Raw genomic sequence first — 27,813 nt, 5'->3', positions numbered from 1 at the left:
AAAAGAAAGTTTAACATCAAATCTACTTTCCCTAGAGCACCAAATATCTTAGTTCAGCAAATAGCTTTAAACTTCATTTCATGTCAGTAGCCTGATTGCAGAGTTGTTCTAAACTTCAGAAAAGCAAAGAGGAATCAGAACTTCTAGCAAAATTCTTTATTAATAGTTTCTGTAGGTATAGTGTCACATGACAATGACAGAACATTATGCCAGTATAAGAGAAATCCTAACATCCCAGTCATCTTCCAGGTTCAAACAGGTAACAGTCCTATTTTAAGGAATAATGGTTGGTCCTCATGCTAAAACTCCATGCCAACTTCATGTTTAAGGATCTTCCTGTTACAAGTACCTTGCAGAATAAAGGTAGGAGCCCTGGCATATGAACTCGGGTGGGATGTACATAATTCCATGATGCATATTAATTCTTCTCAGATTACGGTAGTGTCTCCAACAAAGCTGCAAAGTAAACATGAGTGTTTTATTTAGCATGAAATGAAACTGAGCTGTCATAAGCTGGGAAAGAATGGGACTGCTTTAGGATATAGCTAATTAAAAAATATCAGAATTACAGAATCCCCTCTTTATGCAGCTGTCTTATAAGCAAAACTAACATCTTTTGTAGTCTGAGTGCTCCAACAGTAAGGTTATTAGTTATTTGCAATTTAAATATGTTTAATCCAGGTAATGACACTAAAATTAGTCTCCAAGGTTTGTAAAAGTTTAACCTGAGTTTGTAATCAAAATGTGAAAGCACATTTTCACCTTTGTTTTGCCAGACTTAGAGAACAAGGTTGTTGTTTAAGGCCATCACTTGCAACAAAGGTATTTCAGATCAGCTATGCTGGCAAACAGGGGAGGTGGGAATGCATCCCAGCCCTGTGCTCAGCATAGCTAAACCAAGAATTACGTTGTTTTAGGATGCCTTGGGTCACTTGCCTGAGTCCAGTCTAGTAGAATGTTCTATAAACAAGTCTAAATTGCATATTTCTTGATGAGATCATAGTTATTCACATCCAAACCCAGATCCCTGTAATAAGATCTCTCACATAGTAAGGGAAAAGGGTGAGAAACCTTTAAAATCTTGAATAACCTTTATTGAAAAGTGACTCATTGAGGAGGGTCCCCACTGTTTAAGTATTTGTAGTACGAGAACAGGGCAAGGCTTTCTAATGGGTTCCTTCTGCATTCTAAAACCAGTGAAGAACCCATTACAAAGTGCACAGGCTGCCAAGTAGTAGGCAAGACCACCTTGCTGTGGTAAGTTTCCTCAAGAGTTGGAACTTAAATGTGAGACCCTGTTAAAGTACACTGTCCTTGTATCTAGTAGTTCATCTACACAGTGATAGTGAAAGCTCCGAGATATTCATTGCTCAAATCCCAGTGAAAGGGAAGGGTCTTAGGCATGCCAATCCAGCCACTTTACATTGCTCTTAAACCTCCAAATAGCACTGTAGCATAAAAATGTGCATCTCCATGTACACACATCAACCTTTCTTTCCAATGAAGCAGACAATGAGCCCAGAAAACCCAGTCTTTTGAGGGGAGTTGGGTTCAAAATAAGTGCTTTTTCACAAAGTTCATTGTGAACTGGTGCCATCTTCCACACCCCTCCCATCAAAACTCTTGTTCTTGCACACAAGTAAAAAGAACAAGACTTCTGCTGAGGAAGGGCTTCCAGTAGGTTCAGCAGTGTGCCTTTTCTCCCCCACTTTACAATTCCCATGGGGACCCTGCCATGAGACAGCTTCAGAAAAGGAATTAGAAGTGCTGGAATATGGGGGAATCAAACCCAAGTACAGAAACTGTTAAGGTTAAATATCTGAGTTTGCCATCTCCACCTTGAGAAGCCAGAGTAATTCCCAGCACCAATGTAAGAGAAAGCTCCTGGCTTCTAATTATGTATGTTTTTAAAGGTGTAAGGAATTCAGCATTTCAGAGGATGTAGTTAGCTAGTTCAGTTTGGCAAACTTTCCAAATCTTTTAAGACATTTTTAGATCTATTTATATCCCAATTAAAGAGAAAAACAGGGAATGGGAACTTCTTCCCCTAAGGTCTCACAAAGATCTTTAGTATCCACCCCTCAACCCCACTCGCTCCTCCCCCCTCCTACTGCTAAAAAGAGTTAAAGAGAAAGTAGTCAGGCATGGCCAGCCACTATGTAATAGAATTACAGGGTGCAAGCTCTCAACCCTAGGGGAGAGTGAGGAAGCAGCTTGACATGGCATAAAATCTCTCAATTCAGCTTTTCAGGTATCAGACACCCGATGCCAGCAATGTAAAGGAAGGACAGGACATAAAATAGACTTCAGACTTTCAAGCATTCCAGCATTTTGTGACAACCAGCAGTATTCTGCCAGTAAGTGAAAGATCTCCTTTGTGTTTACAAATTAAGCATAGGAAAATGGGATCATTTCTGCACAATAGAGGTGAGGTAGGGAATTTTATTGAAAATATTTGTTTTTTACAAGTTCTTAAGAAATAAAAGTTGTTTTTTTTCTAGTCTCACACAAATGGCTGTACCTCAAAATTTCAGCTATGCTAATATGAAACATTCATATTTACAGTTAGCCAAAGGAATATACAGAACTGCCATTCCAGGCAAAGAACAAAGTACCAGGTCACAGTGAGATACATTACTTCAGCACTCCCACCATTAGGAACAGGTTAAGATCCAACATATGAAAGAATCTCACTATTCTAGAAACCTCATCTCACACAAAAAGGGAAGGGTTTTTAATAGTGTTGTAGCAAGGTTTCCACTACAGCATCATTTTACAAGTTACATAATGCATGTACTCATTTATAACAAAAAACAAAATCTGTAATTGAAGTGATGAACAAAGTAGTAGTGTTGTCTTATCAGCCTTTTATTGCATTTATTCAGTCATTCCCTTGTGAGGCTGGTGCCAACCCCATTACTTTCCATTTGGGACACCTCAGCCAGTCACACAATTCACCAATTTGCAGTGTGTTTCAGTCAGGGAAAACTAGTGGCATCTCATTGTGTGCGTATCCTCTCCCCCCACCCCCCAGCTCCTACTATCACCACATGGAATTTAGTTTCAGACACAAAGACACACAGTTTAACATAGTTACAATTACACTGAAAACCAAAACAAATGAGTTTCATGGACTTCCTTTACAGAGACACACACACAAAAAAAACAGTTTGGATCTCAATGCAGCATAGCAAGACTTTGTCCACAATATTTCACAATTTCCCAGAATCAAAACAGGAAACATTTCTTTTGAAACAGCACCTTAGGATGAAAGCCTATGCTCTTTTCCCATGTATGTTAGACAGGCACTAGTTACCATCCAGACATTTCAACTCCAAATTCTGACAGTAATTGCTATATTTACAGTACAATATATTGCTTATCCAGAGTGGCTGTATAAGATGCATTGCATGGCACAACTATTTAAACAAACTAAAAGAAAGTACTGTAGTGCTTCAAAGAAAACTTAAGACAGTTTACTGCTATTTCATCTGCCTGCCCATGCTACAGTTTAGGACAGTACATAATGCAGATTACATTTGTTAAAAAATCAGACCCAAAGGTAGCACTGAGATGGAAAGGAAACAGACTACAAAAGGATAGAAAATATTCAACAACACAGAAGTACGTAACAAGAAGTTACATTCCCAATGTAGAAAAATAACCAAGTCAGGAGGGCTAAGACAGCTGTGGACTTTGTACATGGGCCAAGATTTAAGCTTAGATTTAGCAGAAAATGCAATCAGTTTCCATTTAAATATTCCTTAAGTGTAAAAAAAATTATCCATAGTTCAAATAAAACTTATTCAAGTAATTACAAGCGTTTGCATTACTGGAAACAGAGTATTACATAGTAATTGATATATACCTGTAGTTACATAATACAGCTACCACCAACCTGGTAGATACTGAACAGTTTCATCATTTAAAGCACAGGTGTGTAACAGAACTGAAAGGGCTACACTTCAGATTTAACCTCTGAGAGTTACAGGTTTACATAAGCACTGAAGGAATGAGGTGGCTTAGCAAAGGTTTCACATCATGTTCGCTTCTAGGTTAGAAGTCGTCACTGAAAACTGGCTGTTGCTACTATATACTGAGTTCATGTTGAGGTACATCATAGCTTATGAATAGTTTTGAGTAACCACCCAGAAAGTCAGTTCCCTGCTATCCAGGTGACTGAGTTGTATTATTGGCTTTGAGAAGACAAGAACATTCACACCTGTCATTTCTGCTGACAAGCAAAACACCCTGGAAAAAGCACACAAGCCATCGTGCTGAAACTTGCAGGCAGACAAAATGAATGCTAGTGGTTTAACTGGGAGATTGGGTTTTTTTTTAAGCTCCACAGAGCTGGAAAAAAAACAACAAACCAACAGAACAAGTATCTTCCAATTTGTTAACTAATGACAAGTACAATGCACAAAATCAATGATAACTATTTTATTGGTGGAATATAAAGTTAGGATTATCAATAGTTTTATTCTTAGTTACTGTGAAGACTGCATTCACCTGTAAAAGAAGTATGGCATCACACAAGTACACTTTGTGTTTCAGAATACAGGGATTATTCTGAACTGATAATGGAAAGAGTGACTCCTGTTTACTATTAAAATAAATAATGACTTAAAAAAAAGGTTATTTTTTTCACACTGACAGTTATGAATTGCAGTTAAGTCACATTAATCTACATAACCATTATTAACAGCTCTGTGTCTATTTTACTGCATCAAGCCAATAAACATTTAAATGCACTTCACATCAAAAGATTATGTAAACTTTTAATTCCTTTTTCCTTCAGAAAACTAGGGACATTTCTGAGGTCTGGCCATAAGGAGCTTCCTGCCTCCCTGTAATACTGTCTGGTCATGGCCCTACATAGTACTGGATACCTTCTCAAGTGAAAGTGTCCCTTTTAAGCGGCTTCCAATAAGGCCTACACAGTTTAAAGATAAACAAGACAAAGTGCCATCTTTGTTTGGGTAACTGATGGACTCTGGCAAGATAAAATAAAGTTATGTGTATTTTGTTATACTTACAAGCAGCTCCAATCCTGAGTATTTATGGTATATCTAAACATACAAAAATGTATGTACATTTTTCTCCACTTTCTTGTAAACAGTTGTCAGCATACTGTTTTTAATCCCTTTATCTTTGAAACATGCAAATCATACATACAGTATAAATACACAACAATTACACTCATTCAAAAACCTAAGCAACAAAATGTTTGTGGCTTCAGTATTGAAAATTATAAATAACCAATGCCCGAGGCATCCTATACACCTAAAAGCAGACGTTCATTCTACTGTTCTTAGCTGCAGTTGTAGAAATACTGAGACTGTTGCACCTTCCATGCTGTTACAGTATTTATAACACTATCATATGTGGAGATAAAGACTTGTTTACTATACCTCTTCTTTTCAGAGTGAAGGAGAAAGCAGCACTTACATACACTGAAACCTTGGGAGCAACAGCTGCTGTTGCTGCTGCTAGGTTAGGAAGTTTTCCCATCCTAACAATTCTTAAATAATAGAAAAAGGTAAAGAAAAACCACCTAAGAATTGACTACATGTTCATTCCTTGGGCACTTAACAGCGAATCCAGCATGTCGAATGTATCTTTGTAGTCCATATGCTGGCTGTTTGTACTGTACTGGTGATTGGCATCAGGACCGTTCTCCACTGGTTTCTTGTCCAGTTTCACGAGGGTGCTGAGATGTCCGTAGCCCACCTGGTATGTGACACGGGGAGGAGGGGGTAAGGGAAGGTTAAAAACAGAGTTGTGAGAGGATACATACTGCTTAACAGAGGAAGAACTAGATGAACTACCTGAACTTTTGGAACTTTTGCTCATTTTGGAGTGGTGGTTGTGAGAAGCATCATTGCTGTGCAGCTTCTTTCTTGAAGAGCCGGAACTAGAGGAATTGCCATCACTACTCAGGCCAATGGGACTCCTCAAAACAGTTGGTGCTACTCCATCAGTGCCATGCTTACTTCCGCCACTACCGCTGCCACCGCTATGGGAGTGGGAGTGCTTATGACCAATGCCATGGTGGCGATTTAAAGAGTGTTCTTTGTGTTTCTCCTTATGCTCTTTGCTGATGTGGGGACTCGAGTGTTTACTCTTTCCGCTGCCCTCGTCCGATGAGCTATGCCTTTCCGAGGAAGAAACTTTAATCTTCATTTTCAGCTCCTCCTTACTGGCCCCCTTTTCTGTGGGTGGGATTGGTATTCGGAGTTTGAGCGAGCCACCTTTTTCTTTCTTATCAGACAAGTGTTTTTCAGGCTTCTCTGCATTTGCAATAGGAATTTTCATTTTAATAGGAGATGTAACAGAGGAACTGCTGGCTGCCTGTGGCTGCATGTGTTTTTTATGCTGCTGCTCACCTGGGGTTGCTACATAGTGTTCTCTCACATCCAGCTCCAGGGTTTCAAGTTTGCGCTTCTCCCTGTATTTATCCAAAGACATTTTCTGAGGAATGATTACAGGAGCAGCAACTTGTCCGTGGTGTTTGTTTCCTGACTTATGAGAATATTCTTGTTTAACAGTAGAATGCTCAGCAAGTTTGTCAGGTCTGTGATGTACTCCAGAGTGCAACTGTACAGACGTCCCTGCCTGGAAGTTCATGTTGTACTGACCAGCAGGTAATGTCTCCTGTTTTTGAGAGTACATTTGTTCTGTCCTTGCTTGTTCTTGATGCTGAGGCCATTCCTGGTGTGATGCCAAACTGTATGAGGTACTTGGCATTCCTGTAGCTAGTATTGCCAAATTTTCAGGTGCATGACTGTCTGGAACAGAAATACTTCCTGAGGTCAGAGGTACTGGTGCAGGAAAAGATGTTGATGGTTTTTGGAAACTTGTGTTTGCAGCTACACCAGTAACTGTATCCACCAAAATGGAATTCTGGACCAAAGATGAACCAAGAAGCGAGTTCTCGGATACTTGTCCATCGCCCTTAGGCTTCCTAGCAGCCTGATTTGCCTAAGGAAAAAGTAAAGAAGCAAGAAAATGCTTAGCTTAGAGTACTTGTACAATACATTCTAATTTAGCTCAAAGGTGAGGATAAAACATGACTCAAGTTCTCACCCCTTTCCCAGCCCAGCCACAGCATAAAAGGGTAAATAAGACAGCTAAAGTTTTTCTCCTAGGAATTCTTACCCGCCAGTTTCTAATTCTCTTGAGCCTGCTAGGAGTTTTCTCCAGTATCTGCAGAAACTCGTGAGTTAGCTCTGGGTAGGGGAAAAAAAACATGCAAAAAAAGCCATTTTAAGACTTGATTCTCTAATTAGCAGGTTAAACTCAAGTGGTTTTGCTAGAGTAACAACATTCAGCTTTTACAGTAATTGCTACAGGCTCCACAAAATTTGAATTGGTGTTTAAAATTGTTTGATGAGTATAGACCAAAAAGGGCTAGAATATTTTACAGGGACAGACTTCTGATCACTACATTCATTCTGAAGCACAGGTCTGAATTTAAGATTTTGGTTTTACTCTTCCAGAATCTGGATTCACTAGACTTAAAAATGTCACGAGGGATTTGTACAAGCTATAGCTCCTAAAATACTGTACTTGCCATTCAGCTTGGGCATTTCCCACATGAAACTATCTTCTAACTGTAAATTCCTGTGTCACTTGTCCAGTAATTCCACTGAACTTAGGAATGACCCAGTAACAGCTCTGACAGTAGCTGGCTGTGTTAAGAACCCAAAGGTCCTGGCAATTATTGTCCACAAGGAAACACCAGTCTCCATGCTTGGCAGCTACAAATCAACATACTTTCCACTGACATGTAATTTTACTGACAAGCTAAAAATAATTAGGTACAGTCAGAAGTTGAATGCAAAAGGAGATCTCTTGCAGGTCTGGAAGAACTGGCTTCTGCAGAACTCCATGAGCAAGGTCAAAGCTATGCTGTTCCCAAATGCAAAACTACCTCAGCATTTTGGTCTGCCCAAGTCTACTACACATCCCAGCTCCATAAAAGCTTGAAGAATTAAGTGGTGATCACTGTGAGCTTACAGCAGACAGCTCATAGGATTTTAAAACTCAAAATGATGCAAGCTAACCCAGCACACAAATCCAACAGCCCAATGAGGAGAGCTACATACTACAGATACAACTTAAAGCAGCCTACCAGACAGATACTTGAATTTGCTATTTCAAGCTCACTCTGGTTCTGTACTTCACAAGACATCTACTCAAGTTTTTGTTTTCAAAACAAGTGATCAGCATTAATAAAGGCTGAGCAGAGGAAGAAAGCAGGCCATGGGGAGCTTGTGGGCATATGGTCTTCTAGGACTATGCTTTCTTCTGGAAAGAAGCCATTTAATCAATAGAAGTGCTTTGCAGGAGTTTGAAGTATCATAAAGCTGTCTCAAACTGTTAACATACAACTACCTTCATAAATATGGCTATTTTATGTATAGCCTCAAGAACACTTGTTTGGGTGACAGTGTGGCCATAAACTTGAACCAGTGACATACAATGATCAGGACTGCATGGATTTGCACTGGCAGTTCTCCATCTCTTTCCTGCATCTGGAAAGCATTTAAAAGATTCCAACCTTTATCTGCAAAAAGGTTAGTGGATGCCCCAGCCCACAGGATGGAACAAAAAAGATCTCAAAACTATGTTTGTGATCCAAAGTTCTCCCCTCTCCTATACCTTTGTCACCTGAAGCTTAAAGCTATGCTTTAAGTATACTATGCTTCTATTTTTACTTTCATAAACACTTTTTTCAAGGCAGTGTTACTTACCATCCAGTAATTCCAGAGTAACTGAAGGATCTACATATTCCCACCAGTGTTTTCCATCAGTTGATACTGGAATCTCCCAGTTGGACCATTTGCAGGCCAAGTGAATGCACACACATGCTATCACTGTAGGCTTGTACTGAAGACAGAATGTAGTAAGGTGAAGACTGTTGCACAGATTTCATAACGGGGACCAAAGGAAATCAAACATGTAAAACAGAAAACCCAAAGAAATCCACCATTAACATACAGAACAAGGTAACTTGTCAAGCAATAGCAGTTAACATTTTTTCTGATTAAGTTTGTAAGGTATCTTACTGCCTTCAAGCACAGGGCAGGGCATTTATCTGGTAGAAAAGTTTTAATTTGCTTGTGCTATAAAAGCTGCAACGAACAGTAAATAAATGTACCGATTACTGTACTTCAGTATAACATAGTCAATTAAAATTCTACAGTAAAAAATATACAGCTGATTATGTGGTCTCTGAATGAGGCAATTAGAAGGCATCACCCAACAGTTTCACAGCAGCCAAGTAAATTACTTGTGGGCTTAGCTTTCACTAGGCCTGGATTTGTGATACTTGAGAACGCGCCTTCAGCTTCCAGCTGGCAGCAGTGCAGAGACATTAGCTGAGTTCCACTGTTTTATCATAACTTTTCTTAACAGCTGTTCCAAATACAGAACCTTGCCCATCAAGGAACCACTACAAAGTATTTGGAAGAGGTCTAATAACCAGCTGATACTGCTTAAAGCCTGTTTACACGTAATGAATTTCTCTTAAATAAAGCTCAGAGGTGTTTTGTAAAAATTAAATTGAACTGATTGAGATTAAAGGCTAAAGTCTGTTCTCAAATTCCATGTTTCTGCAACAGGCTTTGTATACATAGTTCCCACTTGGAATCCTAGAGCTTTAGACTTATATAAGTACTTAAGTTTAAAACTATATATTAAGATTAAAGACTTGTTTCTAAAAGGAAGAACATTTAGCTACTACTACTAGTCTATCTGAAAAGGAAAATCATCTAGTTGAAAAGATCTTTTGGCTCACTACAATTTTATAAGTTAAGATTGGATCAATATATTTAAAGTTAAGAGAAAACTGCCATTAACTACAAGTGTAAACTAGAAATAGTTTTGTACTTACCAAGATGCTCGATTTTCTAGGTTAAGTTTAGCTCTTTGTAATCTTTAGCTGCTATTCAGGCTACCAATTTTAGACTTATGCACTCACAATCGAGAAAATGTCACCAGAAAGCACCACTACACTTCTCATTGTGCATTTAACCCCTTTGTGCCATCAGGCCCTTGTACAATACACCGCACTGCAAACAGGAAGGTACCACCACTGTAGATGGCCCAGTCTCCTGCTGCAACAAGGGTAAGACACATGTAGGGGGCCCTGCAGTAAAGGAAGCTATAGTGTGCTACAACAGTGCAACAAAGAGGTTCAGGATAACAACCTGTTGGTAGCCATGAAATAGGATGTCTGTGCCAAATCCTTGCTTGCTGTAAGAAAAGAAAACAAGAGAGATTAAAGATCTGCATGGACTTGTCAGATTCATTCCAAAATTAACTCAGTTTTACTTCCCAAAAGCACCACTTATTTCCACAGAACTAGTCTAAATTTAGCTTATTAGCCTTTACAATAATATTTTCTGAGATACAAAAGCTATTATATTTGGTAACTGGAGATGGACCAGTCATTCTTTTCACTGATCCCCCCACCCGGTACAACCCACTGCAGAATTTCCCTTTGCTTATCTGTCCTGCAATGCTTCATGTGAATGCACCCTTTGCTAGGAACACCTCCTGCTTCCCACCCTCACAGATCTCTAGCACAACCTCGGACTGCAGCAAGGCAGCAAAAGCCAATTCACAGCACAGTGCAAGCTCTGCTCTTGGGGAGGAGCATGGCAGGACACCCATGACATCTCTCTCCTAATGCCCCACAACACAGCAAGCCCCCAAGCTAGAGGGTAATAAAAGCAAAGTAGTTTTCTGCTCCCTCCCAGTAAGAGCACTGTACTTGTAACATTTTGTATCACATTTGTTAAACCTATGGCAAAGCTTTGATAAGAAAAAAGACAACTTCATTTTTAGTTACAGTCAGGAAAAAACAAAACCAAAACACACAAGACTGCAACATGCCAGAAATGAAAAGCTAACGATCGTGGCTGTTACAGCCATCTCGCACTGACCCCTGCCAGTGAAACCCCAATGCTCCTCACTCAAGCAAGAGAACTTACTGTAGCATGCATACAATGGAATAGCTGGGCACAATGGGCTCAACTGAAGATTGAATGCGGCCTTCATTGAATTCTTACTTTGACACTATGACTTGAAATCATTGTGCTACCTGCAGAAAGTGTATTGTTGAACTTTACGTCAAAGGGAATATTGTTGAACTTTGGTTTTAATGATAGTCTTTGCACAGAGTTTGAGCAAGACTGCAATGGCTTTTAAAGTAAAAAAAAGAAGTGATTTGACTCGACTCTTACTGAGTGCAGAGGAGCACAAATCAGACATCTTTATGCCACACAGATGGGAAGTGTCATAATCCAAGCAAAAATGTGGAAGTAGCGAGGTAACAAGGTCTGTTCCTACACACAGTCTACTAATCCATAATAATCAAAAGGTGAACTGACCATGTGACAGTGTTATACTAGAACATTTACTTTCCAAACTATAATGGTAATTACATGCCAGATGACCATGGAGCTCAACACGTTCCTCTCCCTCCCATCACAAAAATGAAAGGCAATAGTACCATAAAGGAAAAAGTGAAGTGAAACTACTGTAACAACACAAATGAAAATACAGAATGATTTACTAAGACTGAAATTGATGTCTTGCTCTTCATTTTTTCAGCAAAATAATATTTAAATGATCTTCAATGATTTTTGTATTCCATACAGTTACAACATATTTGAATTAAGGGACCAGACCAAGAAGCATCTCTACTCTCACTGAAATGTCCCTTTTGAACAAGGAAGAAAAGCAGATGCCAGAAAACTTCTATTTAACATCAGCTTGAAAGTTGAGTAAATCAAAACACACCTGGAAGAAAAGAATCACATCTTGAAACACACATTTTAGCCTCAATCAAAAAATTAAAGTGCTAAATACCTTGCCTATACGAACAAGCAGTACGATACTGTGTTTCAACTTACAGCTAAATAATCACCAATCAGATCACAACTGAAACCTGTGATAACACAAGGCACAACTGAAAACACCTGTCCCAAACTCTTCTCTTGCATTTAGGACAGCTTTGGTTTAGTAGGATCCATCACCAAAACTAAAATTAATGAATTGTAGTTCCTGTTTTTTGGTGTGTTGATTCCTGTATAGCAGTGGAAAGTGCATCTCCAAATTAAATAATCTTGAAGAAGAGTCTTCCCTGGTGTAACTCACAAGTTGCAGGCCTGATGACTGTGATGCCAGCCATTAATAATCAGTTCTACACTTGATCATTCAGGACTGACTTAACACCCACCCTGTCTCACTGCTGCAGGAGCAACCATAAGGCAGGGGATTACTACAGTACTAATTAAGAGGTTTGGAACAGGACTTGCTCTGATACACCTTCCAAAAGGCTACTATTTCCAAGAAATTCCCAACTGGAAACCAAATTAACTTCTACTGGGCATATCTCCACCATTCAACTGGGTGCAATTCCATGATGCGTGTCTCTTGTCTTCAACATGAGGTTATCTTGGATCTTGAGATAATGAAAACATCACTGCCAAGTCACCCTTAGGAGGGTGGTAGCTGGCTATGCCTAGGACCCTAGCAACATATGAAAGCTCTCCCAAGAAAGGGGAGGATATAGATAAGCCAGACAGCATCAGAAGAGAGAAAGCTTGCTTTAGTCCTTCTGGGCAAAAAGTCACATGCTCTGAATGGAGGTATGTTGGTGGATGCCTGTTTTATCTGGAAAGGGCTTGAGGATGCCATAGTGTAGGTCTGAGCAGTCCTGGTGGCTTTAATTCAAGAAAGTATTTAAAACTTGGGAACAGATCTGTAAAAGCCTGAGGCGAAAGTTCAGAATGTAAAGGCTACCTGTAGCTGTGCTGCAGTTTAGCTGGTGTTTATAATTGTTCCACACTACTTAGTATACCAAGATTTACATGTTCCCCATTAGAACACCTTCTGAAAAAGCTGATTAATTTTCATCTTCTCTTCTGCTGCCTTTATCAGCCTGACTTAACCGGTGACCCCTGTGCACAAGGACACTAGGGTATGCCTGAAGAATTGGACAGTGAAGTTTTCACAAAAGATTAGTAAAGATCATGGGTGTTCAAGATACCTGATAACCTGCTGAGTAGTGAGACCGGTCCTAGAAATCCTTAGGATCCAATCTTCAGTTCAAAAAAGAAGGTTGTGTATCAACACAGAAAAAGGAATGACTGAAGAATGCCCATGATGGAGATGAGGATACAAATTCCTCCCCTTCAAGTTTCAACAGAAGCAGGCTGGGAACAGACTGATTTTACACCAGAGCTTAAGAGGACCATGTCATGTTCTCAGCACTAGGGCAGTTTCACTGCTGATCATTCAGCCAGCATTCAAGAGCCAGGAAGGTGATTTGACACCAGAGTGGTTTTGGTATTTTTAGTGTTGGGGTTTTTGTTTTGTTTTCTTTTTTCTTCTCTCTTCAGTACTGGGGCTCCTTTAAATGGGCACTGAGGTTTGCTGACAGTCCTTCACAGATCCGCTGCCTTCAAATTCCTTAGAGGACCTGTGAGATCCTAAGGAATGAAGGTCCTGTGTCCTCAGTCTCTTGACACTGAGGAAGACTGGTGCAGAAAAAAGTCTGAGCCCACACCGCTTTGCTTGTCTACTACACTGATCAAACTGTAAAGATGGAACAGTTTCATCAACCCACAAATCTCTGAAAACCAGAAGGAATAATCAGACACTTTATGCCTAAACATCAAGAGCCATTATGTGCCCATCTAGTCATCCCTTATCTACAATTATCTGTGGTGTCTAATGTCACCTTCAGAAGGGCTTTCAGTCTTGGAGATGAAGAATTTGATCTTTTCTTTAGTTGTATGTTGATGTAATTCTGTTTATTTGCAATGATTCCCACTCACTAGTTCATCTCCAGCCCTAGCAGTTGATTCTGTTATGCTACTACAAGACCAGTCATCTTTCTAACAAAGCACTTGGCTGAATCTCTTGAGCACCATCAACAGAATCTCTTCTTTTATTTTTGTGTGTAATTTTCCCCCCTACCCTCCCACCCCTTTGTTTTCAAAGGAGGTAGCTCACAGATTAATACAGATAACAGTAACAGCATAAAGCACATTACACTGGATGCAAGACAAAAAGTGATATAGAGAATCAGCCATCCTCTTGCCCACTTTTTAGCTAGCAAAAGGGCATCTTCTCACCACATGGCAATTCAGTGCACACACTAAGCCAGCTGTATACCACAGCTAACTTTTTGCCTCTCTTTTGGCAATTACATTGTCACCCACAATATAATCCTCCCTTCCTTCTCCCCTAAAATATAGACTTGGAGGTTTTAATAATAAGTTAGTCACCTTTAATAAAACTGGTATCTCTGCCTTCTAAAACTGTTTTTTTCCTAAGATGACATTACCAGAAATGGATGAAGCAAATTTGCATTTCTTTAACTTCTCAGTCAATCCTTTTAGCCCTAAAGGCAGAGTAGTGACAAATCTTTGATGTATTTTTAAAGCTTCAGGACTTGATATCTATCCATTCACATTAAACAACATATTCTCCAATAAACAGTTAAGAAAGAACTAGAATCATACCACTGCCTCTCTGAAGGTATATCACTATGTCCAAAAGCCCTTCTCTTTATTTACTCCATACATAAGACTAATGATCCATGGCAATTATTCTCTACTTGTTTGATATGCATGAGTACAGATTTCATCCTCAATTATTTTGACTTATAGGCTGTAATTTTTGGTTTTGTTATGAGGTAGTCAAGTCTTATGCTCCCAGCCTACACCACCCCAGAAAGGGCATCTGCTGACAAGAATTCCATTTGCATACACGTACAAAGGAGCACACCCACTCCAGTGAGTAGGTTTTCCAGGCATCATGTGTGTTCCATTCACTTTGCACCAGTCCTCAAGATACATGGGTTTTCAGCCCTCACCCAAGTCTTCAGATTTCAAGACCTGAGGTAATTTCAGAGTTCTAAGCATTTTGTTAAACTGTGCTGACATGAAATACTAGCTTTAAAATGTCAAATGCAAAAATAGGCATGTACCTTCCTATCAGTTTTGTTCTTACAAAGGGAGCACACAAAACCCAACAGAAAAAGCTAAACTGTCTTAGCGTGGTGTCTACCCTTGACTCAAGGAAATGAAGTGTGTGCTTTCACTTCATGTAGGCTCAAGTCAAATATGCTTGTTGATGTGGATATCCTGATGCAGCTACAACACTGCTTGCCACCCCTCCCACACAGCCCCAAACACTGAGCAGAAGTGCAGGGGTTCACACAAAAAATGTGTTCACATTTATATTGACCAAAGTAAATCTCTACAGAGTTGATGATGCCGACTGAGACTAGGTGCAATTAGACTGAGGCACTGAGTCACAACCAAATCTGGACAGAAAGCAAATAATCACGATCTTGTAACAAGAATAGCAATAAAGCTACTTTATATGCCAGTAAATCACAGCCACAGTCCTACTCAGAATCAAACTGAAGACACTACACCAGTAAGCTACTTTGAAGTAACAGCAATACTTTTCCTTTGAAAAATCAACTTCAATCCTGGAGTTACTTCAGAATAGATCTAGTTGACAGGATGAAGTTGTCCCTAACTATCAAACAAAACCAAAACAATAACCCCAACTTTGAAACACTTCACTGGCCTAATCAATTTCAAACACTTTGGAATACTGTAAAATTGGAAACCTTACTTGAGGTGTTTTTATAACTGATTCTTAAGTTTTGCATCTCCATCTTATGAGCAGATTTTTTTTTCCTTCTTTTAAATAAAAAACTCCAGAGGAAGCCAACTTAAGAATTAAAGAAAACATGCCAAAATTCAACAAAAAATACTGAAGAGCAAAACAGGTTTCTAGCCAGAGTCACAATAATTAGATGTGAGGATATGATTGTTTACTAGGTTTGGGGTTTTGTGCTACCATCCAAAGCAAGTACATACATGCTGCTCCAGAAAAACAATTAGTCACATCTTGAAGTGCTGGCACATGACAGCACACTTGCTGTGCACTCTCAATCCCTCAGTTCACTACTTAAAAAGATTTGCTGAGACAAAGCCAGCATTAGCCATCAACCAACATGCAGGCTAAAACTACTACACAGTGAAAATAATCAACCCAGAATGATATTAAGCAGATGGCTAGTCATTTTTCAACTACTACCTGCTTCTGTTTCAGAAATCACGGAACAGATGTTATTAAAATCAAAGCTAATAGAGTAGCAAAAACAAAATATGAAGGAGAGAGAACTGGACATTTCAGACTCCAAAGGTTAAGATCAAGCTCTTAGCAGTTAAACACACTCTTTGAATGCTACAGTTTTTGAAGATCATATTAGACACATGTAATCACCTTCAAATTTTACTAGAAAGGTAAAAAGGACTTACAAGAAGTGGTTAAAAGTCACTGACCTCTCACTAATTGTGTACATTTCACAACATCTGTGTGTGGATGTTCAATGGTAATCTCAAAACCTGAAGAGTTACAAAAACATTTTAGAATTATACATTTGCCTCTGTAACAAAAAAAAAACCCCAAACACCACCAACCCCCTTTTGTTTCCCCCCAGACATGAAATTGTTGCTAAATCTTTTCACTGCTGATCCAAGAACACTATTTAAAAGCCTGCATCTTTTCATACTTTTGAAGGGTAAATAGTAAAGTCACTTCAAGATCAATTAGTACAACATTTCTTCAGTAATGTCAAGTTATACAGATATATATATATAAAAAAATCTGGGAAGTTACTATATTTTTGAGATTGAACATATCTGAACAGTTTCTAGTATGTTAGTCAGTAAAAGCTGTACAATAGACACTGAAAGTCATGTGCAGGCATACATTTTAATTTCTGGAACTTAAACACATGGCACCTAGGAAAATACAAAGTCAAACTGTAGGTCAATGACTTCATTTTCTTTTTGTTTACGATGCCATTTTAGGAATTGGGTCACGACTGTTAGAGCTTTTCTTTTTTTTTCTTAACCACAATGCAGTCAAAGTAGTATTTAAGACTGAGTCTGTCAGTGTGTGTTCTCAGACCTGCCAGCCTTAATCATCTCCACATTACTTTAAACTGAGAAGTTTCTTATCAGAACATTCCATTTCCCATTTTGGAATCCCCTGAAATCACTAAATGGTCACACTACAACTTGGGATGTTCAGATGTAGCAATCTTGCTCAATTACATAATAATCTTCTCCAGGAAGGCAAAATAGGGAAGAGCATTTGGTACAAAGCTCTACCCAGTTGCTTCAGAACAACACACAGTGCTAACCTAGTACAGCATGTTACCTTCTATGAAGAATAATCAACATAGCTGCTACTTTGGAGTAGCTTTGACAAATCTGTATGGATAGAAGGGTACACATTTCTATCCCAAAGTGTGAGAAACCCCTATGTCACAAGTACAAAGCTTCTCCCTTCCACCTCCAAGTGAACATGACAATGCTGCCAATAGGAACCTGAATTCACAGGTCAGAAGTTTACCACCAGAAATAGCAGAATTCAAGTGTACCAACAGCACATGAAAAATTCAGTTACTTCTTCATGCTACATTAGTTGCACAGTAGACATTGAGAAAGACATACCTAAAGTTTGAAGCATTATTGTTTCAAGTATAACCAGCTCTTGAGCTTGCTGAAGGTATGCCTGAAACAAATAAGCAAAGAAGTCAAGACACAGCTATTGCCTCAGAACTTCAGTCATACACTTTCTATTTGAATATTGGTACTGGCAACACAAGTCAAGACCACTACCCAAGCCAGTTAGAACTGACAGCTCAGAAGACTTCACTACGGCAGTACTTTCTTCTACCAGTGTGTTACTGCAAGTTCAGTTGCACCAGCCTAACCATCTTTTACAGCAAGCTTTACTTAGTCTGGATCACATATAATCTATTCCATGCAAGCATTTTTGTCACAAGGCAATAGAGGTACCATTGGAATTATGAAGGCTTGCAAGTGTACATCAACTCAAGTATCACTAGTCAGGTAATCTGTTTTACAAGTACTTTAAAGTGCAGCTGGAGATCACCTGTTGGCCTGTGTTAAGCTCTCTTAAGCTTGTGGGTCAAGTGCACACCCCCATCTGTCATTCCAAGAACCAGTAGCATAGCGAAGGTGCTCAGATAGCTTTATATGTCAACTGAGGTCCAGCAGGGTGTACCTAGCACAGCCTGACCTTCAAGCTGAACAGCTCTAGTACATTTCCACCAAGCTTCCTCAAGTTTGGTTTCAGGAAGACTCATCTCAGGGCATGTAAACTATTGTGTGAAGCTGTATGAACTTTGGAAAATGAAAGGAAGATCAATGTATAGCAGAAGCCACAGCTGACAACTCTATCACACTTTAAAACCAAATACAGACAATGGTGCATGAGGAGCCTCTAGTTCAGATGAGCAGAGTGTCCTGAACTCCTCTGCACAAAGTGACTTACAGAATGATGCAGGGAACATCTTATTTAACATCTAGTCTAGGGTTCTACTACACATGCAGAAATATTAAGAATAATGGAAGTTCAGGATGGACCAAGCTCTTCAAGTTTCCTAATGCAAATATTCGAGTCTTTAAGTTACATCAGGCCACCCCTTGAGTACTGTGTCCAGTTCTGGGCCCCTCAGTTTAGGGAAGATGTTGAGTTGCTGGAAGGTGTCCAGAGAAGGACAACAAAGCTGGGGAAGGGTTTGGAGCACAGCCCTGTGAGGAGAGGCTGAGGGAGCTGGGGTTGCTTAGCCTGGAAAAGAGGCACCTCAGGGGAGACCTTCTTGCTGTCTATAACTCCCTGAAGGGAGGTTGTAGCCAGGTGGGAGTTGGTTTCTTCTCCCAGGCAACCAGCACCAGAACAAGAGGACACAGTCTCAAGCTGTGCCAGGGGAGGTTCATAGTGGATGTTAGGAAGAAATTCTACACAGAGAGAGTGATTGCTCATTGGAATGTGCTGCCCAGGGAGGTGGTGGAGTCGCCATCACTGGAGGTGTTTAGGAAGAGACTTGATGGGCTGTTTGGTGCCATGGTTTAGTTGATTAGATGGTGTTGGGTGATGGGTTGGACTTGATGATCTTGAAGTTCTTTTCCAACCTGGTTAATTCTATTCTATTCTAAATACAAAAGACTTAAATGGTGTAAAAACGAAAGGTTTTTTTTTCCTGCTTTGCAGACAGCAATAACCCAGTCAAGACAATATAACAGACCATTAAATGAAACATCATCTGATTATCTTAAAAACCACAACTTCCACCTACATCACTCTTTGTATCCAGCTGTGGCTCTTGAGGATGAAGACAGGCATGTGCTACTTTAATAACATGTTCAAGTTTCCGTGGCTGTTCTTCCACTTTTGCAGCCAAAAACAATGCTGTAGGAGATATTATCTGAAGAAGAAAAACATATATGCATTTAAAAACTTTTTGTAAGCAGGACTTGAACTTTAGGAAGTCTACACTGGTAATTAGAAAAGTTTTGGATTGTTCTGCAGGTTTAATTTTTTTTTAACTGCTCTGAAATCATGCAAGGCAACAAAAATAACCAGTCATGTTTTATTTTATATCTGATGTAATCCACCCAACAGCACTGGGAAGGAGTAGCATAAGTGCTAAATTACATTTGTGAGTAAGATGTTTGAGGTCAAACTCATTCTATTTCAACATAAAATGAATAGATTTGGTCCAGAAGATTTAGTCACACTAGAACAGGCTGTTCCAAGTTAAATATACTTCATGAGAAAGTTCATCCAGTTTCTTGCACAGTAGTGAGCCATTACACCACCTTTTCAGTAAAAGTCAAAACATAGGATTTCAAGTTCTGCTACTACTGGAATCTCCTGAAAAACAAGAAACTTTGCAGAGAACTTTAAGGAAAACAGCTTGTTACAGAAAGATGTAAGCATAAGCTTACTCTTAGAAACTTTATCATATACCCAGCAGCATGAACAAAGCACAAGGATTCACAAAGAGCAGTTACAGCCAATGTTAGCAAGGATTAGAAATTACATTTAAGGAGGAACACTTTAATAAAACTCCAGGTGTTGTAAACTGGCAGCAAAGCACCCATTCACATTTCAGTACCACCTAGGAGTTGCTGTGAAGCTGATCTGGTGCCTAGCTGTCAGCCAGCATGATTGATGTTTCTATATACCAAGCATGGCTAAACATACATGATTTAGAAGCAGGGTCCTCTTTGTATGCAAAAGCTGCCTGTGCCAAACAGGAATTAAAATGACACTCAAAACCTTGATGTAGACATAAGCAGATTACATTAAAATTAAACCAGTATAAAGCATTTATTCAGAAGTTGAAATAGCTGCTTGGTATTTAATTGATGCATGGAACAAGCAGTGCAAGTATTGGATTATCTCATTCAATGCCCGAGTAGAAGCAGACTGAATGATTAACAGCCACACTTTCCCTTAAAGTTAGATTTGCCTTTTTTTTCCCCCCAGTCAGCAAGCAGCCTTTTGTTACACCAGAATGAAAACTTGCAAGGAAACAATTAGAATTGAACATTTAAGTGATTATTCATTGCACTTCCAGGGCTTTCAAACATATTGAAGGAATACTTTGAAACATTCACCTGGATCTTTAGTAGAACTTGTAAATTTGCACTTGAGGAAAACTGACCCCCTGGGAAGGTGATATCCTTTGATACTTGAAAAATCTCAAACCACCCAAAACAAGTCACAGGGAGCAAATTATTCCACAAGAGTGACAAAAGAACTACTTTCTTTGTAAGGAGCTTGTTACTTCAGCCTTACAAATAAATGAAATAAGAACCTGAAGTCAGGAGCTGCTGAACAAGGCCATTATTAGCCCTGTCACTTAAGACTTCTGACTTGACCAAATTGCTTGAAATAATGATTATAAATGCTGCAAGAAATCACCTCTTTGAGGGACATACTATTTGAAATATATCTCACTTAACATGGAAGATAAACTTTAAAAGACTAAATGTCAAGGAAGGTCTTTCTGGAGTTCAGAATGCCTTGTCTCAACGGCTTTAAAGCACCAGAAGAGGCAGAGTAGCATGTACAAGTATAACCCAACATAAACATGCCATATGAAGATGTTTTATAGAACAAATGGTGCCCCTGCCCAGGATTGCACCAACACAGGCAAGCCTCTCATCTACAGCTGTCTCATCCGTATAAGTCCTGTGGTAACCTGTGGTGGCATGCTTCAACAATTTGGAGCAGGTATAAATGAGGAAGGTGTCTGAGGCTAGCACCTTCTCCTCTAGGGCCAGACTAAAAGGAAGGATGACATTATCAGACAACTCTGAGCTTTAGGGGAAAGACAGGTTAACAGACAGGGGCAGGTAGCCACAGAAACATGAACAACAGAGAAGGAAACTCAAAATGTTGAAGAATCAACAGTTAATAAGAAACAAGTTTGCCAATACATTGTACAGAAATGAGGAGGCAGTAATGAGGACATCAGAAACTACAACTGGTGGTGTGGGTTTTGGTGGGGTTTTGTTTTGCTGATTTTTAAGCTCTGGAAAAAGGATACAATAAGGTAGACCATGACGTAGTGAAAACTAAAGACAACATAGTGAGGTTATGAAGGGTATGGAATCATAAATAGAATGGAGGCTGGAAAGAAGTTGCAAAAAGAAAGTAAACAGAAGATCCTTTCCATCTTTCAGAATAATATTTTTTTAAAAAGTATTTTTTAGAAACTTTAAGCACACCATTCAATCAGCAACCTGTTGCACTGCCTTGCTGCTGGGCTGAAGAACAAAAGCAACTGCACCGTGAGCAATGAACTGCTGTTTTCTGGTGTTCTCCCCCTCTTTAATCTTACCATCCCCACCAAACATCACACACTTCTCCCCAAGTACCTGCATCCAGGCCTTACAGTTGTTCCAGCTTTGTTTGTGTGTTTTAGTTAAATATATCCCAACACAAGCTCTCTTTTTACAAGTTTGTGGGTATCATTAACACATTCATGGAATCTTTACAATTTACCTCTCTGAAAAATCAACACCCAAAAATGACTGAAACTACTTACACTTCACAGAGGCATTATTTGAATCAAGTCACAAATAACTGCAATTCAATAGCCAGAAAATTCTTACTCACTATTATTCTGTGTGACTGTGCTGAAGTTTCACTTCATTCCAACACTAAAGGCTGACTGTAGGGTATTTTCTAATTTACTGAAACAGATCAGTTCTATCCAAGAGGTGCCCACACAATTCCTGGTTTCAAAGACCTTACATAAACCCCCACTCTAGAGGCTGATTAAAGTCAAGCTGATTAATTGACATTTAATTCTGGTTCATAAGATACCTATGTAGACCCCAATGATCTATTTGCTAAAACAGAAATAAAAGTGTTGGCTTCTGGCCAAAGAATTTGTCTTTGTCTTGGTTCTCATTCCCAGCTTAGAGTAGGTCAGTATTTTTGTCTCCCTTGGTACTTATTCAGGAAAGTAGACATCCTAATAAAGTTTGACTTGGCATCCACACAGCCTCCAGTGAAAATGACATACCCTGCTAAGCATGTGACTGGTAAAGTTACTCAAATGCTTTCATTCATTTCCAATTCTCAGAAATGACAGAAAAAGTTAAAGCAGGACAAAAAAGGAAAATTAAAGACAGACTTGACACAGCTGTAAGCTTCCTATATATAAACATCTTCTGTCCTCACACAAATCAAATTTCAAGAAGTTATCTACCATGCACCCAAAAATATTCAAGACTGAGAAATATCTTCAGAACACCACATATGATTTATGAAATTAAATCCCAATTTGGTACCAGCTGAGAATCTCAGAAACCAAATCCTACTGAAATAACACATACACAGCATAAGAACCTCATTACGACAGTCCCAAGAGCATTATACCACAAGTTTGATTGGTAAATGTGCTACAAGTCCCATTGCACTTCAAAAAAGTACATGACATATTGTAGAAAGTGTTGCACTTGGAATAGCCTCAGAATACATCAGTAGCATGTGGTTTCCCCAAGAACTCCCTCTTAATGCTGATGTTTTTAGACTTGATACAAATTAGCTTAAGACTTTAAGTGGTTCCAGTCTATGACAGAGGTTTTTCAAGTGCAAACACAAAAAAGTCCAAGTTTTCAGTATTATAACAAGAAGCTCACGTAACATAAAACCAGCAAAAGTTAAAGCACAAGATTACAAACAGAACTGAAGTGTCCAAACAGCACTGCTAAAGCTTGGTGCATTTTATGGAAGTGTCAAGAACTTTCCACAACTGCAGTCAGCTGTTCAATCCTGCAATTTAGACAGGACATGAGAAGACAGTAATGGAATGGAGAGGGGATGGGAAACACTCTCCACACAACTCACTCACCTTGCACTTCAGGGAGAAAAATTCCTCCTGCAGCCTTTTTAGACCCTTTAGTTCTACTGCATGTCATACAAAAAAAAACCCTTGACATCATTAAGTATATTTTCAACTGGTTGGTTGGTATTCCACATGGCATTTCTAAAGACTATGTTTAAAAATACAGGCACCATGGGATGCCTTACCTCTCATTTCCAGCATACCAAGAATTTTTTCCCTGTTCTTCAAATCAGTGTGCTGAAGAATAAGCCTCTAAAAGAGGTATTTGCTACATAACAGTATGAGACATGGAAAGTGCTGCAGAAACAACATTTCCAGAAGAGTTTTTGTTACATTTCAGAGTATTCCCAGAATAGCCAGGCTCGTATTTCCTATAAAAAGACAACAAGCTCCCTCCCCCACCCTGGTATTAGCACTGACAAACTTTATACTCAGCAAACCAAAGTTACCATGCCCTGGTCAACAGTAACATAGAATGAATAATTTATACTACTGCTAAGGACATCCACTGTAGTTCCTGAAATGTCTTTTGCATAGACAGGTAACATTGGTAGCCAGGGCATCCAATTCTGCTTACCAGAATTGGTCAAGCAAATTTCCACTCTTATTATTGGGTCAGAGCAATCTTGCAAGGTCTGAACCTGCTTTAATTGCAACATCAAAACCTCAACACATTCTTTGTTGCAACTAAATGAGTTTACTTTTGTAAACAATTCAGAAGTAACTTGCTAAGCCACAGTACCTGTGCAAAAATAGGGGTATTTGGTCATTAGAGCATTAACTGTATGTGCCACCCCTGTGGCTCTACAAATTGAAGATACTGTTGGAAATTCCATTCCCTATTCACAGCTGATTCTCAAAATCCTGAAAGCCTGTAAAATTGTTTAGCAGTAATTAGTATTGAGGAAAAAACTCCCACCAGAATGAAGACAACAGCTATTCAAGTAAAGAACCTTTCACTAGAAGACCCCTTTATTAACAATTTAGTGCACATGACCTCCATGTAAGACATGCATATTTGTATAACCCAGCAATCATGAACAGTGACAATGAATATGCATGTGTTTACTACCAGACTAAAACCATTGACCTACCAGTAAAGCAAGACAGCAAAGGCTACATTTTTTCAACTGGAGATCATAAGGCATTCTGACTAATGGCCATCTAATTATCCAGCCCCAGCCTTCAGATTCCTTCTTGACCACAAACATCACTAAACACACAAAGACATACACCACATATTGTAGGAAATTTTAGCTAGGTCTTACCTTGAAGACTGCCAGCACCTTACTATTTAATTTCTAAGGGTCAGTTTCTTCCTATAGTGGATGAACATTGTTACATTCTTTAGCTTGCCAAGTACTCTGAGGATTTGATATTAAGTATTTATTGCAGTCCTTGGTTTTTGCTTTGTCTACAGATAGTATTTGTAAGTGACTCATTCACTTTGAGACCACCTCCTTTATCCAATAGGAAAATGTGTAAGAAATACATTTACCCATCAGTACACATGGGCTTTCCACTCATTCAGAACTAGAGAAAGTAATTCAGCAGGAATCAATATTGCTGTAAACTGGCAGTGTGCTTGCCTTTATTATTTGAATACCATTACCTGAGAATTAATTTAACAAGACATTTTCCCTCCTAATAGTTGTGGTTCCCATAGCATTCAGCCCTTAAAAAGCTTACTTGTTAATTTTAAGAAAATCCAACACAGCAACTAAATCTTGCTAAATCTACCTAAATCTACCCTAGATTATTAGACACAGTAACCAAGCAGGTGATGTATACAACATAAGCCTCAGCTGTGGCAGCTCTATACCTCTCTATTCCAAGAACCTCTACTTCGTTTATCAAGTCTACAAACTATCCATAGTCCCAGAAACCTTTGGATAGCTCAACATCTTTTCCACTGGGTACAGGTTACTGTTGTATGGGCAGTAGGATGAAACAACTGTTCTATTGCCTTCACTTGATGTATTACAGACACTTTCAAAAGGCATATTGCACCACAAAGCTTGCTGGAACTTGATTCTTGTGTGCTACTCTTGCTCTAGGACTAGAAAACTATTTTAGGGAAGTACAATTGAATTTATGTGTATATCCATTTAATACATAGCCCTCTACTACTACATTAAAAAGGCCTATATTATATATTTCTGGTTAAAGTGTTTCAGGCTTATGCACACTTAGCTCGGGTTGTACTTAACATTCATTACCTAAAGACCTGTAACACCACAATTTTGGTAGCAAGTTTGCTCAAAGTTTGAATTTAGTTCAGATCCTTTACAAACCAAATTAAATACACTTCTGAAATGTGCCTATAAACTATCAGGTATTTCCTGCCAAGTAAAATGTCCATTTGCTCCACCAAACAAATTCATGCCAGACAGGAAAGCTGGCAAACACTACTGCACTGTGTACCTGTCCAAATTCAGACAGTGCAAGGTTTGGGAGATTCTACCACTTAGCAGACCAAGATCTTCTCTGGTCTAGACTGTAACATCTATCACTGTCTCAATCTATTTTATCATGAAAAGCCAAGAACTGAGAAAACTCATCACTGCCTCTTAGTAATATACCACCATTATTATTAACTGTTCTTGCAAAGTTAGTACAAAATATTGATGAAGTGTGGGAGGTTTTGGGTTGTTTTTTGTTCTAATATAAAATGGAATACATAGAACTTTATACTATTATTTTTCTAACTACATTATCCATGCAGACTTAAAGAAAAAGTCCTGACATTTTCAAGCTGGTATCTCAAGTTCCATATCTGCTAGAAAATCCTTCAATTACAGGCACTATTTTTGCTGAAGAATGCAGTTTTCTTTGTAACACATTCCATATTCAGATTCAGCATATTCCATTCATTAGTTAGGACAACTGGCATTTTCTCACCAGATGTAAAGACTCTGCTTGTCTAATGAGTTACCAGCATGCTGTTTAAGACTAGACCAGTTGAATTTACAGTGTTTTTTTGAGAACAGATACACAATCCATATGGATACATGTATAACCATATTATAGTTGTCAGACACACCATGCTAGCACTGCCTTCATCAAGACAAACGTGTTCCTACACATCAGCCTTTCAAACCATAGCACATAAGAACAAGCCAGATTTGAAACATCCCACTGCATTCTTCACACATCTGAAATGTGTTTGCTGATGATGCCTGTTTTTTCTGTTGATGTCAGAAGACAAAATTCAGCTGCCAGTAGTTAAAATAATACAAAATTAAACAGAATTATCATTATTGATTTCAAATGACTGATAAGAAGCCAGAATTCCTAGAAATAGACCAGATTTCACAATCCAGTAAATAAATATAACATTTGTCAGTCAGATTACCAAAATTGTGGGCATATTATTACTGCATATAAAAGTCATACTTACATTTCGATTAAATTTAGTGAAGGAATGATGCATATAAAATCTGTGCATGTAAACAATTGCAGTATTGATCGTAAGCTGAGAGCTGGAAAATTAAATTAAGGAAACACTACAAATGAAGAAAATGGTTTACAAGAACTGAAAGCAATGGGCTTTCTACATTAATCACCGCTTTCAACATGCTGTCTTTAGCTGAAAACGAATTAAGGACATGACACTTCAGAACGGATATTAACACATGCTTAACCGATACTAACACTTTATCGTTCCCATCTGCTCCGCAGACAATGTGGGGATTCCTACACCAGCCTGGCCACATCTCACCCGCTCAATGAAAACTCCTCAGTGGGCTACAAACACTGAAATACTGCCTCAAGTGCTTTTGTTTAGTTCCAATTCACCTATTCCAGTACGGAGCTGGAAATTTTAGTCTTACTGTGAGCTCTTTCTCGGTTAAGGAACGGCTCACGAAGCGATGCTCGTTTCAAGGAAAACGAGTCAGCAAAGCAACTAGGATCTACTTTTAGAACCGTCCAAGCCCACAACTACCAACACAAACGCGGCTAAAAGACCCGGACAGGTACTCGAACCATCCCCATGCCTAGCCTCAGAGCCCTCGACCCGTACCGCTCTCGCACGCCGACAAAGGCGGCGACGCGGGGGCTTCAGAGGCTCCTCCTCCCATTCTGTGTCTCAAGGCCACATCTCCATCCCACGAGAACGCCGTTCGCCGGCTGCCGAGCGAGCGGGAACCGTCCCAGGAGAGTCCCTCAGATGGCGGGAGAAGTGCTCCCACAGCCCCACCACAACCGACGGAAAGAGGCACCGCCCGCACCGGTCGCTGGCCGCCCTCGCCCAGCCTCCTGCCGGGCCCCACCACCCCACGGGCCCCGCTCGGATACACGTTGAGGCGCTGGCCCATATCTTGGATGAGGTTGGCCGCCTGCTGCCGGTACGAGAGCTCCTTGTCGGCCTCCACGCCGCAGCGCCGCGAGGGCGTGTTCTCTAGCTGCTCACGGCTGAAGAACCAGCGCGACGCCGTCGAGGAGCCGCCGCCGCCCCGCGCTGAGGAGCCCGTGCCTGAGCACACCGCCGCCATGACACTTCCTCCCCCTCCCGCCGCCGC

The 27,813-nt window shown here is 39.6% G+C and overlaps 1 protein-coding gene across 7 annotated transcripts; it reads right to left on the bottom strand.

The window, feature by feature from the left end:
• Positions 1-152: 152 nt before the first annotated feature.
• Positions 153-27,813, bottom strand: CCNT2 (cyclin T2). 7 transcript variants are annotated; one of them, XM_068139121.1, is made up of 10 exons: positions 27,590-27,793; positions 26,691-26,772; positions 19,220-19,348; positions 17,568-17,628; positions 16,389-16,451; positions 10,218-10,263; positions 8,760-8,923; positions 7,162-7,232; positions 5,832-6,984; positions 153-456 (listed from the first exon to the last, which is right to left on the bottom strand). In XM_068139121.1, the coding sequence occupies exons 1-10, from the start codon at positions 27,784-27,786 to the stop codon at positions 434-436; spliced, it is 1,989 nt and encodes a 662-aa protein (XP_067995222.1). In that variant the 5' UTR covers positions 27,787-27,793; the 3' UTR covers positions 153-433. The 7 variants fall into 7 exon arrangements, 6 of the variants coding, with proteins under 6 accessions (XP_067995222.1, XP_067995219.1, XP_067995225.1 ...); XM_068139120.1 differs by lacking the exon at positions 153-456 and adding an exon at positions 5,576-5,733; XM_068139118.1 differs by lacking the exon at positions 153-456 and having other exon boundaries at positions 2,713-6,984; positions 27,590-27,813.

This window comes from Melanerpes formicivorus, unplaced genomic scaffold, assembly GCF_026170545.1.
Source record: "Melanerpes formicivorus ecotype bairdi unplaced genomic scaffold, bMelFor1.0.p_v2 SCAF_5, whole genome shotgun sequence".
NCBI classification, from domain to species: Eukaryota; Metazoa; Chordata; class Aves; order Piciformes; family Picidae; genus Melanerpes; species Melanerpes formicivorus.
Note: the sequence above shows the minus strand (reverse complement) of the source record. Positions and strands in the feature narration are given on the sequence as shown.

Coding starts and splice junctions, on each gene's coding strand:
- CCNT2 (XM_068139118.1), bottom strand. CDS start 27,786: ATGGCGGCGGTGTGCTCAGGCACGGGCTCCTCAGCGCGGGGCGGCGGC. Junction 10,264..16,388: donor ATGTACACAATTAGTGAGAG/GTCAGTGACTTT, acceptor CTTTTCTTACAG/CAAGCAAGGATTTGGCACAG. Junction 8,924..10,217: donor TATTTCATGGCTACCAACAG/GTTGTTATCCTG, acceptor TCTGTGCAACAG/TCTTCACCTTACTACATTCT.